At 51.2% G+C, this 11,776-nt stretch overlaps 5 protein-coding genes across 5 annotated transcripts; 2 read left to right on the top strand and 3 right to left on the bottom strand.

Moving 5' to 3' along the window:
• Positions 1–59: 59 nt before the first annotated feature.
• BDV17DRAFT_274060 (Mpv17/PMP22 family protein) lies at positions 60–1,348 on the bottom strand. The gene is made up of 5 exons (XM_073759069.1): positions 1,150–1,348; positions 1,022–1,076; positions 827–932; positions 427–732; positions 60–375 (listed from the first exon to the last, which is right to left on the bottom strand). Exons 1-5 carry the CDS (start codon positions 1,158–1,160, stop codon positions 329–331), a joined length of 525 nt encoding a protein of 174 aa, XP_073611545.1. The 5' UTR covers positions 1,161–1,348; the 3' UTR covers positions 60–328.
• A 208-nt stretch (positions 1,349–1,556) lies between these two features.
• Positions 1,557–2,912, top strand: BDV17DRAFT_207245 (40S ribosomal protein uS5). Its single transcript, XM_073755357.1, has 3 exons — positions 1,557–1,945; positions 2,094–2,351; positions 2,419–2,912. The coding sequence occupies exons 1-3, from the start codon at positions 1,682–1,684 to the stop codon at positions 2,674–2,676; spliced, it is 780 nt and encodes a 259-aa protein (XP_073611544.1). The 5' UTR covers positions 1,557–1,681; the 3' UTR covers positions 2,677–2,912.
• Position 2,913: 1 nt separating this feature from the next.
• On the bottom strand, positions 2,914–4,777 carry BDV17DRAFT_207380 (putative aldo-keto reductase (YakC)). The gene is made up of 6 exons (XM_073755360.1): positions 4,367–4,777; positions 4,230–4,308; positions 4,025–4,165; positions 3,845–3,958; positions 3,570–3,764; positions 2,914–3,506 (listed from the first exon to the last, which is right to left on the bottom strand). The coding sequence occupies exons 1-6, from the start codon at positions 4,523–4,525 to the stop codon at positions 3,211–3,213; spliced, it is 984 nt and encodes a 327-aa protein (XP_073611543.1). The 5' UTR covers positions 4,526–4,777; the 3' UTR covers positions 2,914–3,210.
• BDV17DRAFT_207379 (uncharacterized protein) lies at positions 4,778–9,194 on the bottom strand. The gene is made up of 3 exons (XM_073755359.1): positions 8,954–9,194; positions 7,673–8,873; positions 4,778–7,606 (listed from the first exon to the last, which is right to left on the bottom strand). The coding sequence occupies exons 2-3, from the start codon at positions 8,607–8,609 to the stop codon at positions 5,031–5,033; spliced, it is 3,513 nt and encodes a 1,170-aa protein (XP_073611542.1). The 5' UTR covers positions 8,610–8,873; positions 8,954–9,194; the 3' UTR covers positions 4,778–5,030.
• Positions 9,195–9,705: 511 nt separating this feature from the next.
• On the top strand, positions 9,706–11,198 carry BDV17DRAFT_300868 (ADP-ribosylglycohydrolase family protein; the record flags this gene model as incomplete). The annotated part of the gene is made up of 3 exons (XM_073764136.1): positions 9,706–9,860; positions 9,924–10,203; positions 10,254–11,198. 3 exons carry the CDS (start codon positions 9,706–9,708, stop codon positions 10,803–10,805), a joined length of 987 nt encoding a protein of 328 aa, XP_073611541.1. The 3' UTR covers positions 10,806–11,198.
• Positions 11,199–11,776: the final 578 nt, after the last annotated feature.

Here is an 11,776-nt window from a genome sequence, read left to right as displayed (position 1 = left end):
AGAAAGCTGTTGGGTGTCTCAAGATCTAGATCTTACAGGGGTTAGAACGAGATAAGCTATTGTAAGCAAGTGATAAATATATTCTATAAACGTTCTATTACAGCAGTTCCAAATCCTACCGTACAAACGATCTATTACCTCGCAAGCCTTTTCCAAACAGTCCTCTATCAGTGAGCATGTTGTTACGGACAAAAGGGAAGATGAAGGCGAAGTGAAGTGAAACTGAAGCAAAAGAAGATGACATGTCCAGACGCAGAAGACGAGCGCTCGGTTGCATGCCAAAGGGTATCTCCAAACACAATCATCAAGACTCGGACGAACACATAATCTATTCGGTATCGCCGCTGTTCATCATGCTAAGGAAGCAGTTCCAGCCTAGAAGCCAGTCAGTGAGATCCAGGAGAATGGAAAGAAGAGAGCACTCACCCAAACTGATGACGTTCACCACGAGGACACGAAGATCCAGTGGTACAAAGGCAAAGTTGACACCTTGCACCAAAGGCCAAACCGCAAGGTTAGCCTTGAAACTGGGAGGGAAGGTCGTCTTCCACTTCTCGACCGGGTCGACGCCTTCCATGATGGCCATGGAAGACAAGAAGCAAGTGAGTTGAACGGGCGCAAAGAGACATTGATCAGCAGCCACACGCGCAAGGATTGTAGCTTTGTTGCTCTTCAAGACGATGTTGCGCTGCAGGAAAGCAAACCAAGTCGTGGCGGCCGGTCCGAAGACAGCTAGATCGGCGTTAGCTCGTAAGAACATGTAATAGTATGACGACTATCAAACAGGGTTCTGATCAACATGATGTAACTGGACCGCTTTACTCACCACCACCGTATAGAGCCATGCGCCCTGTCCGCGCGAAATCATGCTTCTCAAGACCCCTGCGGTCGACTGCCTGCTGCGCCAGAGTGTCGCCAGCTCCGAAAAGCACCTTGTGGAAATCCGTCAGTAAGGATCGAACACAGCGCAATTGAACGACTCGAGAGCAATTGCGACTCGTCAAGGAATAAGGCGACATACAGCGCTGGTAACACTAGCTGTAAGAATCGGCTGTTTTGCGAGCTTCGACTGGTACCTAGGAGGCAAGAACACTTTAATTCGCAGGGTCGCGAACAAGAAAAGGGACAAGTATAAGATTGGGCACGTACCACCGCAACATTGTTCTGGCTAGTAAGGTCAATTGAGAACGAGGTGAATGAGTTATTGACGAGGGCTATTTGGAGGATTGCTGAAGAGTGTCAAAGAAAAGTTGTCGAGTTGACAGGAACAGGTATAAGTAGAACCGAACCCCAGACCGCCGATAAGAAAGCCCAGATTGCAGCATGACCAGCGAAACAAGCAAAATCAGCGCCACTGCCCGCAATTATTGGAGCGGATGCGCCCCGACACAGTAACCCGCCCGTCACATGGTGCAATCCCTTCCCCGTAACGCGGGAACACCAAGTTCCATTGTTCTAGAGCGGGTTACCCGATGCGGACACTGACTTAGGGCTCAGGGTTTGCGCTGGTAGGGCAATGCCGGGCCTCGCTTAGCGCACCCGCCCGCCAATTTTCCGTTGGCTGCCAAAACATAGTGGGTGTGGATAGCGAAGAGAAATCGACACCCTCGACGTCGACAACACCTCCAACGACACCCTCCCGTCCGGTTACCTGTTTCAATCCGGCACATTTATATCCAAAATGGCTGACGCTGCTCCCCGTGGACGTGGAGGATTCGGCTCTCGCGGCGACCGTGGTGGTGACCGTGGCCGTGGCCGTGGCCGTCGTGGCCGTCGTGGTGGTAAGGAGCAGGAGAAGGAATGGCAGCCCGTCACCAAGCTCGGCCGTCTCGTCAAGGCCGGCAAGATCACCAGCATGGAGCAGATCTACCTCCACTCTCTGCCCGTCAAGGAGTACCAGATCGTGGACTTCTTCCTGCCCAAGCTCAAGGATGAGGTTATGAAGGTACGGAACCGAAATTTTCGTTTGCGACACCGATTTGCGCCGGCTCGATAGTTTTCTACATGTGGAGGAACACGCGCATTTATGGGAGTTGGAATTGGAATTGAGCTACACGGTATTGCAGCAATGGGTGCTGACAGTCGCGTTATAGATCAAACCCGTCCAGAAGCAGACCCGTGCCGGCCAGCGTACCCGCTTCAAGGCCGTCGTTGTCATCGGTGACTCTGAGGGCCACATCGGTCTCGGAATCAAGACCTCCAAGGAAGTCGCTACCGCCATCCGTGCTGCCATCACCATCGCCAAGCTCGCCGTTCTCCCCGTCCGTCGCGGTTACTGGGGTACCAACCTCGGTGAGCCTCACTCTCTGCCCGTCAAGCAGAGCGCCAAGTGTGGTTCCGTCTCCGTCAGAGTATGCCGCCCTCACCTCAAAATTCGCATAAAACGAGTGAAAGTCGGTGCTAACATAGGATTTCCAGCTTATTCCCGCCCCCCGCGGTACCGGTCTCGTTGCCTCCCCCGCCGTCAAGCGTCTCCTTCAGCTCGCTGGTGTCCAGGACGCCTACACCTCTTCTTCCGGCTCCACCAAGACCCTCGAGAACACCCTCAAGGCCACCTTCCTTGCCGTCGTCAACACCTACGGCTTCCTCACCCCCAACCTCTGGAAGGAGACTAAGCTCACCCGCAGCCCGCTGGATGAGTTCAGTGATGTTCTGCGCCAGGGAAAGAAGTACTAAAAGTGTGGTAATGAGGATTATATCTTAAATGCATGACTTGACTCGTTTTCTTGATTCCACTATTTTCCACTTCCACTTTCCATTTTCCACTTCCTTCGGGGTTAGAAGAGTGTGGGTGGCTGCGTTAAGTTGGTCTTCGTGATGCCTGCTGTGCGACTTTGGAGTTCATGATGTAAATATCTGGATGAGGACGCATAAGCGGAAATGAAGATCTTCTGCCGGTCATGAAATCGTAGATTGAATGACTAAATGGGCCAGCGGCCGTACTTTGTAGAGGTGACAGTTTTTGCACGGAACGCCTGACTAACACTCCTTGGACAGTCAAGTGCAACTACCAGCAGGACCTGAGAGTCTCTATCTTGCGCAAGCAATGTCAATGTCATCGTCACTAACACCCTAGGTACATGCGGAGTTCCCGTCACTGCGATTAGTTACCTTGCAGAGCAGTAACCACCAGATTCTCACCAACTCTCCAGTAGCAATCTACATTGACAACCCCAGCCTACCCAACACAGAGATTCCTCTGATATAAATTTAATGCCCAACCATAGCCTGATGCTCCGGCGCATACCGATTCCCACTCGGTTTCGCAGAGTCAATAATCCTTCTCATCTCCCTCCGCTCTTCATCCGAAAACTCCACCTCCCTACTCGCCCAGTTCTCCTCAAGTCGACTTGCCTTGGTCGTACCAGGAATAGCAATCATGCCCTGCGCGGCAACCCACGCGAGCGCAATCTGCGAGATACTCACGCCCTTCTTCGACGCGAGCTTCTTGATCTCCTCGACGATAGCGCGGTTCTTGAAGAAGTTTTCGCCTTGGAATTTGGGGCCTGTTCGCGCGTTGTTTATTAGAAATGTGCTTTTGGGTTGATGAGTAGAGAGGGTTCACGCACTCTTCCTCCGGAAGTCATCCGGCGCAAAGTCGTCTGGGGTAGCGTAGTCGAAGTTATCGACTAGCCAGCCGTGGCCGAGGGGGCTGTAGGCTACGTATGCGACGCCGAGTTCCTTGGCTGTGTCGATTAGACCGTCTGTTTCGTGGAGGGTCTCGAAGGCGGAGTATTCGGCTTGGATGGCGTCGATTTTGGCGACTGGGAGCAGATCAGTACCTCAGATGCTGTCTTTGACAGGCAGGGGGAGAAGGGAGGTGGAGAATGAGAGAGGGTCATACTTGAGTTTGCCTTGCGCAGAGTCGCGGCCGAGGACTCGGAGAGCCCAATGTACTTGGTCTTTCCGGCCTTGCGGATTTCGTCGAGAGCTGGAATTGATTCTTCAAGGGGGGTGTCTGGATGTTTCTTGTTAGCGGGATATGGATTGGTCAGTATAAGAAGGTTGCTCAGGTGTGACGCACTAGGGTCAATCCGGTGAAGATAGTAAAGGTCAGGCGTGAAGCCGAGACGCTCAATCGTGCCGTCGATGTAGGTCTTGATGTGGGAGGCAGAGTTGGTCACGCCGCCGCTGCCAAAGACATCAAAGCCACATTTGGAGGCAACTGATGGATTCAGTGGTTAGCCAGAGCATATCCCTACTGAGGCATTAGAAAAGGGAATACTCACTGAAGACCTTATCGCGGACGTTGTGCTTCCTGATGAAATCGCCGAGGAGCTTCTCGTCTACGCCGGCTTGGTAGACGACCTTTATTCTGTTAGATGATAGTCTTAAAGTGTGTGATGCAGAGAAAGTTGCCACTTACAGCAGTATCCCAGAAGGTACAGCCGAGCTCAATAGCCTTCAGCAACACAGGCTCTGCTTGTTCCAGGGTGAGGTTAGACCCCAGTCCGAAGCTCAGACCCATGGCACCGAAGCCGGGAGAGGGGACGGTCAGATTGGCGAAGGGGAGTGTCTTGACCATTTCGAAGTAGTTTGGTTATATATACTTGGACTTGTTGAGTTCAAGTCTTGGTGCTCAATTGGGTGGTGGGAAGAGGAGGTTTAAGTACCTAGAGGTTTAAGTACCTATACATTGCCATCGGATATACTGCGGAGTATGTGAAGCTTGGTCAATATCTCCTAAGTCCGATGGATATAGCTTGTCATCAAGAGAAGAAGAGGGGAGATCATGATGCTCTATGTCCCCACTTCTTGCGATAGTGACGATGATTGGTAAGTGCTTGTTGGACAATTTCCCCACCGGATGAGATAAAAGTGCTGCGGTTTCTCTGGTTTGCACTAGTTGCTGACACTTGCATACGACCCATTATTTCTATTGTTATAGAAAGAAGCGCAGGAGAAGACTGACGCAATCTGGAGTCATTATCGTCTACTCTTGAGTAGTGAAATGTCATCATATATTGTGACTCTGGGTAGGTAGCAGCGCTTCTGTTCCGGCGTTGCTACTGTTTTCGAAAGAAGCTTCTTCAAACACGGGCAAACCTGCGTACCTTTTCCCCTAGGTTTCTTATACTTAGCCTGTCTCGAAGTCGTCCTCTTTCTGGCGAACGGGACTCAGACTTAGAGCGAGTCGTTTTTATCGCTGATGATTCCTCGGTTCCTTGTAGCTCAGCAAGAAAGGCGACGTAGGTCTCAGTCCTGGGATCAACGGGGCCTAGAAACTTCTTTGAAAGCCGCACAGCCTTAACCATGAGATCCAGGGCATCCCGCTTTGCGCCCGCATCATTGTTGAAGCGGGCAAAAGCATGCATGTTCTCCATGAGCTGGGGGTCATCCGGCTTCAGTACGTCCTCCCGCACTCGTACTCTGATGGCTTCCTTTTTCATCATGGCCGCGTTCAAATGTCGCCCCTGGCGGCTATATATGCTTGCAAGCGTATACAAGGTTGTGGAGATAGGGATATGGGATTGCTCGAGAGTTTCTTTTTGGTCCGCCAGTACTTTGCGCATCAGCTCTCCTGCTTCGTCGAGCCGCCCTTGCTGCGTGTAAATCTTGGCTAAAGTGGATTTGGCTTCTATCGTATCCGGATTGCGTTCGCCGAGGGTCTTTGTAGCTATCTCCACCACCTGAGTGGCCAGATCTTCTGCTTGCTTCGGCTGCTGCAGGGTTAAGTAGAGGTGCACGATTCCAGTCCCAGCGGCGACGATGCCAGGATGCTCAGATTCCGGCTCGTCCGTCTCGACCAACTTTTCGAATAATTCTTTTGCTTCGTCCAGCTGCGCAACCGAGGGAGGCATGGATAATTGGGTCATCATACTGGCTAGGGTACCAAGATTGTCGGTTGTGGTTGTCTCGGGGGCTATCTCACGCGCTTTTAGATTCATAGCTTTGGCGTCTTTTTTTCTTCCAAGATATTCGTACATGGTTGCCATATTCAACATCTGAGCCGAGGTGAGAGCGTCAACGGGATGGTGCCTATTGAGAAGATCTAGCATTTGTCGATCCAACTCCTCTGCTTCAGCAAACCGCTCTTGGAGCTTGTACACATGAGCGAGAGCGCCCACAGCATCAATGGTGTCCAAATCCTCTTCTCCAAGAATCTCTTTATAGCCCTCTAGGGCCTTTTTTGCCTGCTTCTCAGCCTTCTCCAAATGCCCTAGTTTTTGGTAGGCCAGGGCTAGTTCGAGCCTACTGGCTAAGGTGGACTGGTTCTGCCGCCCAATCCACCTTTTCCTCAGCCTCAGGATTTCGTGAAAGAAAATTAAGGCCTCCTTGTTTCGTGACTCCTTAAATAGAGCATGTGCAACACCATACAGTAACGGAAAATTGTCTGCTCGTTTCTGTTCCTTCTCGTTCCGCATCCTTCCCTTCTCCCACAAACGCTTCTCTTCACCGGAAAGCTTGTTCTTACCCGAGGGCTCTTCGTCGTCATTTGAGAGTTCCTTCTCACTTAATAGCGATAGGACATGAGGTAGGCAGTCCCGTTGCAGACGTCGGGTTTCCTCCTTGTTGCGGAAATAGATCTTATACATTCGACCCGCCGCCTTGTCGAGGTATGCAACGAACTCTTCTTTCTGCCTCATCCAGCTTCTTGTGACGAGATGCACAAGCCGGTGGCAGCTCAGATATTCTGTCTCGGGATGGATATTGACGAACGCGAACGCACTCAGCAGTCCTAGAGCCTCGACTTGTTCTAACATGTCCTCATTGTCAGGAAGGAAGCCTTGTGGAAGATCTTGATATTGGACACACGCCATAAGCTTCAGATACTCGGCAGCTAATGGATTCAGCTCCTCTATCTGTTCGAAAGAAACAAGCCATGTAGCGGCAACAGAGTTTAGCGTGTGATTATAGCGAGCGTCACTTTTGAATTCATGGCTAAGCAATTCCAGGGCTCTTGACTCCTGGCCATCGAGAAGTGCCCCGTATTGAGACAGCGTGATATTCCGGGTCTTATTCAGGAAGGATGATGCTTGTACGATAGCCAATGGGAGGCTGGCTAGTTTGTCGACAAGCTCGACTGTTGCTTTTTCGTCCTTGAGCAAGTCCTTTTTTACCAGGTATTTTGATAGCATTTCGATGGCGGTCTGCGAATCTGGCGCATCAACGGGCACGATTTGAGACGAGGCGGCATCCACGGCTACCTGTTGATTGCGCGTGGTAATCAAGACGCGGCCTTGCCTATTGTGTGGAAGGGCGTCCTTCAGAGCCGCCCATACTTCCGCCTCATCGACACTGTCTAAGATCAGAAGCCATTTGGTAAGATTGCTGCTGAGCTGTTCCTTCAAATACTCCTTTGCCTTCTCTGGACTAGGAGTATCCAATCCCACGACTCTCGCTGCGTTGAGGTAACTTTGCTCAAGAGTTTCCAAATTGATGCACGGAATCCATATCACGGGAAATTCACGGCTCCACTCGCGTGCGCGGTATGCCAGCTCGAGAGCGATTTGGGTTTTGCCAATGCCTCCGAGCCCTGAAATCGCCACCTTGGTTGGTCCGTTCGGCGAGAGCAGCAGGCTCTCGACTTGCTCAATCTCACGTTCTCGGCCCGTGAAATTTTTGTTGGGGAGGAACGGAACCAGCCAGTGTTTGTCTTCATGGGCTGGAAAAGTTATTAGCTAGGGAGAGTTGATTCTGGCATTCGGGCTCTTCACTAGTAGGTACTAACAATCAATCTTTGACATCATGTAATACTCAATCAGCGCCTTCGCAGCAGAGGCACCGGTAGCGGCAGCGTAGTAATGCCAATCATCATTCTTACGATTATCAGCCCAGTCACTGATTCCCTTAACAATAATGCAGGGCACTTTGTAGCTCCATACCCCGGCGCCTTCCATCTCGAACCCGATCACCCCGTGGTCACCCGCCAATTTGTCACGGTGCACCTCGGACTTCATCACAATGTTCGCACTGGCCATACGCCCAATATGGAGTTTGGGCAGCTTCGTAACGCTGAGGTTGTTGTATTCCACGGGCTTCCGCCAGCTGGAGTTGGTGTAATCTTCTCCGGCTTGTTCTTGATGTTGCCGGGGGTCGTCTCGCACGCCCGGATGCATCCATTCCTGGTCAGACTGGAGTTGGCGAAGATATTCAGAAAGCTTTCTCTCAATGTTGGCGCGGGGTCTTTTCATCTCGAATGTTCGGAGCAGAGAGGCCTCCGAGGCTGGGTGCGAGTATACCTGGTTCTTCGGATAGAATTTGTCGTCACCCTGCTTGCCGCGATCGTATACAACCATGCTATCACTAATTATCACGTCCCCTAAGGATCTTTCTACCCGCTCCCCCTTGAGCGAGGGCAGTCCTCCGCAGATTCCGACGATCAGGACGATCTTGACTTGGGGGTAGGTCACCATCATGTTGGCCATGACGCCCGTGGCGGCGATTGTTCCGGAGTCCGGAGCTAAACAGAGGACTACATTAGCTTTTCCCATTTTGCCATTAAAGTAGGAATTCGGATCATTTTCGGGTTTGCGGTAGAAAGTGGAGTATTCGTCGTACTGGTCGTCGTCGAAAAGTTCTTGGACCGCGGATGCTTCGACGGGAAGCGCACATATGATGCCAACGTTGAACTGCGAACGGTCCGACGGGCGACTTTGCGAGTGCATTTTGGGAGGAGTCAAGTCATTTGATCTGGAAGCAGGTTGGTTGCTTGACCTGATATAGAGCGAATGGTAAAACACAGGACCAAGAGGCTGGGACGAGGTGTCGGGATTGCTTCCATTTGGTGGCCTAGGTCTCCTTTATCTCTGATAAAATCAGAGGGTAAACCAGAGGGCGAACCAGTCGCCCAGGAGGGGTAAGCACCAGTTTAGAACATGGCGCTAGACTTGCAGTGGAGAGTCATTCAGATTGGGGATGGTAATCTGTGCCTAGCGCAGAAAAAGTAAAGCAAATAACTGAAGTCAGCAAGGCTGTATAAGCAAAAAATTGGGCGAGCAGAATTGCTTACCATGATGGATATGCTTTCTCGCTCCAAATATACTGGTGGTGAGGCGAGTGTGTGACAGCGTTGAATGCATCTACAACAGATAACCACAATGAAGGTCGCTGTCTTCTACACCATCGTCAAGAGCTGAGTCGTTTCAATCGTGGCGGACTCGCATTGAACTATGCAGGGATTTCGCTGTCACCGGATCACCAAAGCCAAAAGCAAATAGCCCTGGGAATGCGCTGCTGGACTTTGATTTGATCTAAGGCCCCGAGACCAAATTCGTCGGGCAATGATCCTAGTTCCTCGCGAAGTGTTCGCTCTAGTCAGGGACGGTGCGTTTAGAGCAGCTAGCACTTTAGCGCCACGTAATTTCGCTCACGTTTGTGGTCAGGAAGTAGACATTTGGCCACCGTCTCAAGATATCAACTTCATTTCCTAGCTTTCCACAATGCCCAATACCGCTATACCACTGGGTTAGCAGCTCTTTTATAAAGTGCTAAAGGCATGGCGCGAGGACGGCGGAACATAACGATGCCTACCGATATTCCCCTGTTTCAGCCTTCCAGGGCTAACGTCCATGGTTTCTTGCAAAAGTACTGGCAAAGCATTGAGGGCCAATGGATGACTCTTGAGCTGATGATCTCAGCGACACTGAAGGAGGCTGTGTTTGGCGCCAGCTGAGTCCATCTGCAAATCGACAGGCTGTCACTTGTCCCGTTCCACCTATTTCTGTAAATGCGCACATCTGGCCGACAAGCACGCGGATGAAAATGGAAGCTGGCGTTATCAAGTCTAGAATCAAGGGATCGGTGTTTGGGGTGGCAGTTGTTGATGCTCTCGGAGCTCCGGTGGAGTTCCAGCCGCGGGGCAGCTTCGACCCGGTGACCGACTTTCAACACAACGCCAACTTTAGCCTTGTTCCAGGGTGAGTATAGCTTTCAAACATATACTTCCGTACACCAAAACCAATCCATATTGATTCACTCAGGACATGGACCGACGACACATCCTTGACCTTGTGTCTGGCAAAGGCCCACATCGACTCGAAAGGCACCTTTGTTGCGCAATCCGCAATCCGGAACTACATCAATTGGTACGATCATGGCTATCTCTCGGCGACTGATTACTGCTTCGATATTGGCTCCGCTACAGCGAAGGCACTGACAATCTGGAAACAATACTTTGACCAATCACCTGATGTTCAGAGGGATGACCCGCTGGGTCACGAAAATGGCCAGCCTGCAATTGACCGTGTTCTGAAGAGAGAGGTATTCCCCTTTTGATCAGAATTAATTTGACTAAAGACTGACTGTAGTAGAGATGCTGCGGTAATGGCTCACTCATGCGCGTTTCCCCGATCGGCCTCGTATATTTCCGGGACATGAACAAAGCACTGGAGCACGCCGCTGCTTCCTCAGATGCTACTCATCCGTATCCTACTTGCGCGGAATGCTGTAAGATTTACACCAAGCTCTTCGTGCGCACCTTGAATGGTGCCAGCAAAGAAGAACTTGCTGCAGAAGTCGCTTCTACCATCTTTCAGGACAAAAATGTAAAGAAACGGCTGAGTCGGTATACAAGGATCCAAGACTGGCAAGCAACGCCGGAACGCGACATCGACTCCTCGGGCTACGTGGTTTCCACGCTTGATGCTGCCCTGTGGTCGCTCTTTACTACGGAGACCTTTGAGAGTGGGGCTTTGAAGGTCGTCAGTCTGGGATGGGATGCGGATACCGTGGGTGCGGTTTATGGGGGTCTAGCAGGGGCATTTTACGGACTCGAAGCAATACCGTCTCGATGGGTTGAGGGGTTGCAGAAGAGGGATGTTGTTGAAGAGATTGCGTCCGGACTTGCTACTCTTGGCCAGTAATGGCCATGGACAGACAGTTGGACACCGTTATATATCATGAGTTATTCCTACCGTGCGATTCTATGAGGTCATGGAGTCAATCTGCCGTTGTCGTGCAAATCAGCCCCGTTAATTCTAAGTATTGGCTATTCCCTCTATCAAGCGAGCGGCTTCTGACATCTTGTTTACTCCGTCTGCCTGAAAGAGATTATTTCTGTTCGTATTGGTTCATGGTATTCGAGGTAGCCTCGTTCGAGACGGCTGCTCCTGCTCATTGCGATGATGTACTGGCTTGCCTGGCTTAACTCCAACCCACGCCCTGCTTGAATGTTCCAGGACAGAGAGAGAAATCCCCATGGCCATATACTGATACCTATTCTTGTGTTTGTCTCTCCTAGATCTAGCGCGGCTGAGGACCGCCCTCAGCTGCAGGTCCAGTAACGGCGCCATACGATACGACCAATTAAAGAACGTCACTGCCTTCCAAGGCACCAAAATAATCAATGTACGGCCACAAAAACCTTATGAATGCGAGACGATAAAGATAGGACACTCGATGAGGCTCCAGGCGTAGATTTGCAAGGCTTTTCTATTCACAGTGATGGTATGCCGAGACTCAAAGGGGGAGTCGACGATCGTCATCGAACTATTTAGGGGTCCAGAAGCGCCCTCGAGGTAAACAAAACTCGGTGAGGTGGTTCTCATCAGACACCTTCTGAAACAAAAGAAAAAAGGGACTAAATCAAGGGACTAAATTAAGGGACCAATTCCAGGGACTCTCGAACCTCGCGGCGGTGATTGTTTGCGACCGAACAGGGACAGCAACTGCAGATATTTCATTGGAGGGAGGCATTGCGAAACCCCCGGGCAGCGCTAAGCAGCGTCGTGCCGCCAGCGCGCCACTTGGTGCTCAGCCTCTCGCACGGAGTCGGAGTCGGTCCTCTTGTCTCACCCGTCATCGTCGTCAGGAGCTGATTTTCTGATTTTCCCCC

The sequence above is a fragment of the Aspergillus undulatus genome (assembly GCF_047715775.1).
Source record: "Aspergillus undulatus strain CBS 261.88 unplaced genomic scaffold BDV17scaffold_64, whole genome shotgun sequence".
NCBI lineage: Eukaryota > Fungi > Ascomycota > Eurotiomycetes > Eurotiales > Aspergillaceae > Aspergillus > Aspergillus undulatus.
This window is presented reverse-complemented; position numbering and strand designations above follow the sequence as displayed.

Bases quoted from the DNA above. Each gene is read 5' to 3' on its own strand.
- BDV17DRAFT_274060 (XM_073759069.1), bottom strand. The intron at 933-1,021 runs GTATGTCGCCTT...GATTTCCACAAG, and splicing joins CAGCTAGTGTTACCAGCGCT to GTGCTTTTCGGAGCTGGCGA. The intron at 733-826 runs GTGAGTAAAGCG...ACGCCGATCTAG, and splicing joins CATGGCTCTATACGGTGGTG to CTGTCTTCGGACCGGCCGCC.
- BDV17DRAFT_207380 (XM_073755360.1), bottom strand. From the start codon at position 4,525: ATGGTCAAGACACTCCCCTTCGCCAATCTGACCGTCCCCTCTCCCGGC. The intron at 4,166-4,229 runs GTGAGTATTCCC...TGAATCCATCAG, and splicing joins CGTCCGCGATAAGGTCTTCA to TTGCCTCCAAATGTGGCTTT. The intron at 3,959-4,024 runs GTGCGTCACACC...AGAAACATCCAG, and splicing joins TCTTCACCGGATTGACCCTA to ACACCCCCCTTGAAGAATCA.
- BDV17DRAFT_207245 (XM_073755357.1), top strand. From the start codon at position 1,682: ATGGCTGACGCTGCTCCCCGTGGACGTGGAGGATTCGGCTCTCGCGGC. The intron at 1,946-2,093 runs GTACGGAACCGA...GTCGCGTTATAG, and splicing joins TCAAGGATGAGGTTATGAAG to ATCAAACCCGTCCAGAAGCA. The intron at 2,352-2,418 runs GTATGCCGCCCT...TAGGATTTCCAG, and splicing joins GTGGTTCCGTCTCCGTCAGA to CTTATTCCCGCCCCCCGCGG.
- BDV17DRAFT_207379 (XM_073755359.1), bottom strand. From the start codon at position 8,609: ATGCACTCGCAAAGTCGCCCGTCGGACCGTTCGCAGTTCAACGTTGGC. The intron at 7,607-7,672 runs GTTAGTACCTAC...TAACTTTTCCAG, and splicing joins CATGATGTCAAAGATTGATT to CCCATGAAGACAAACACTGG.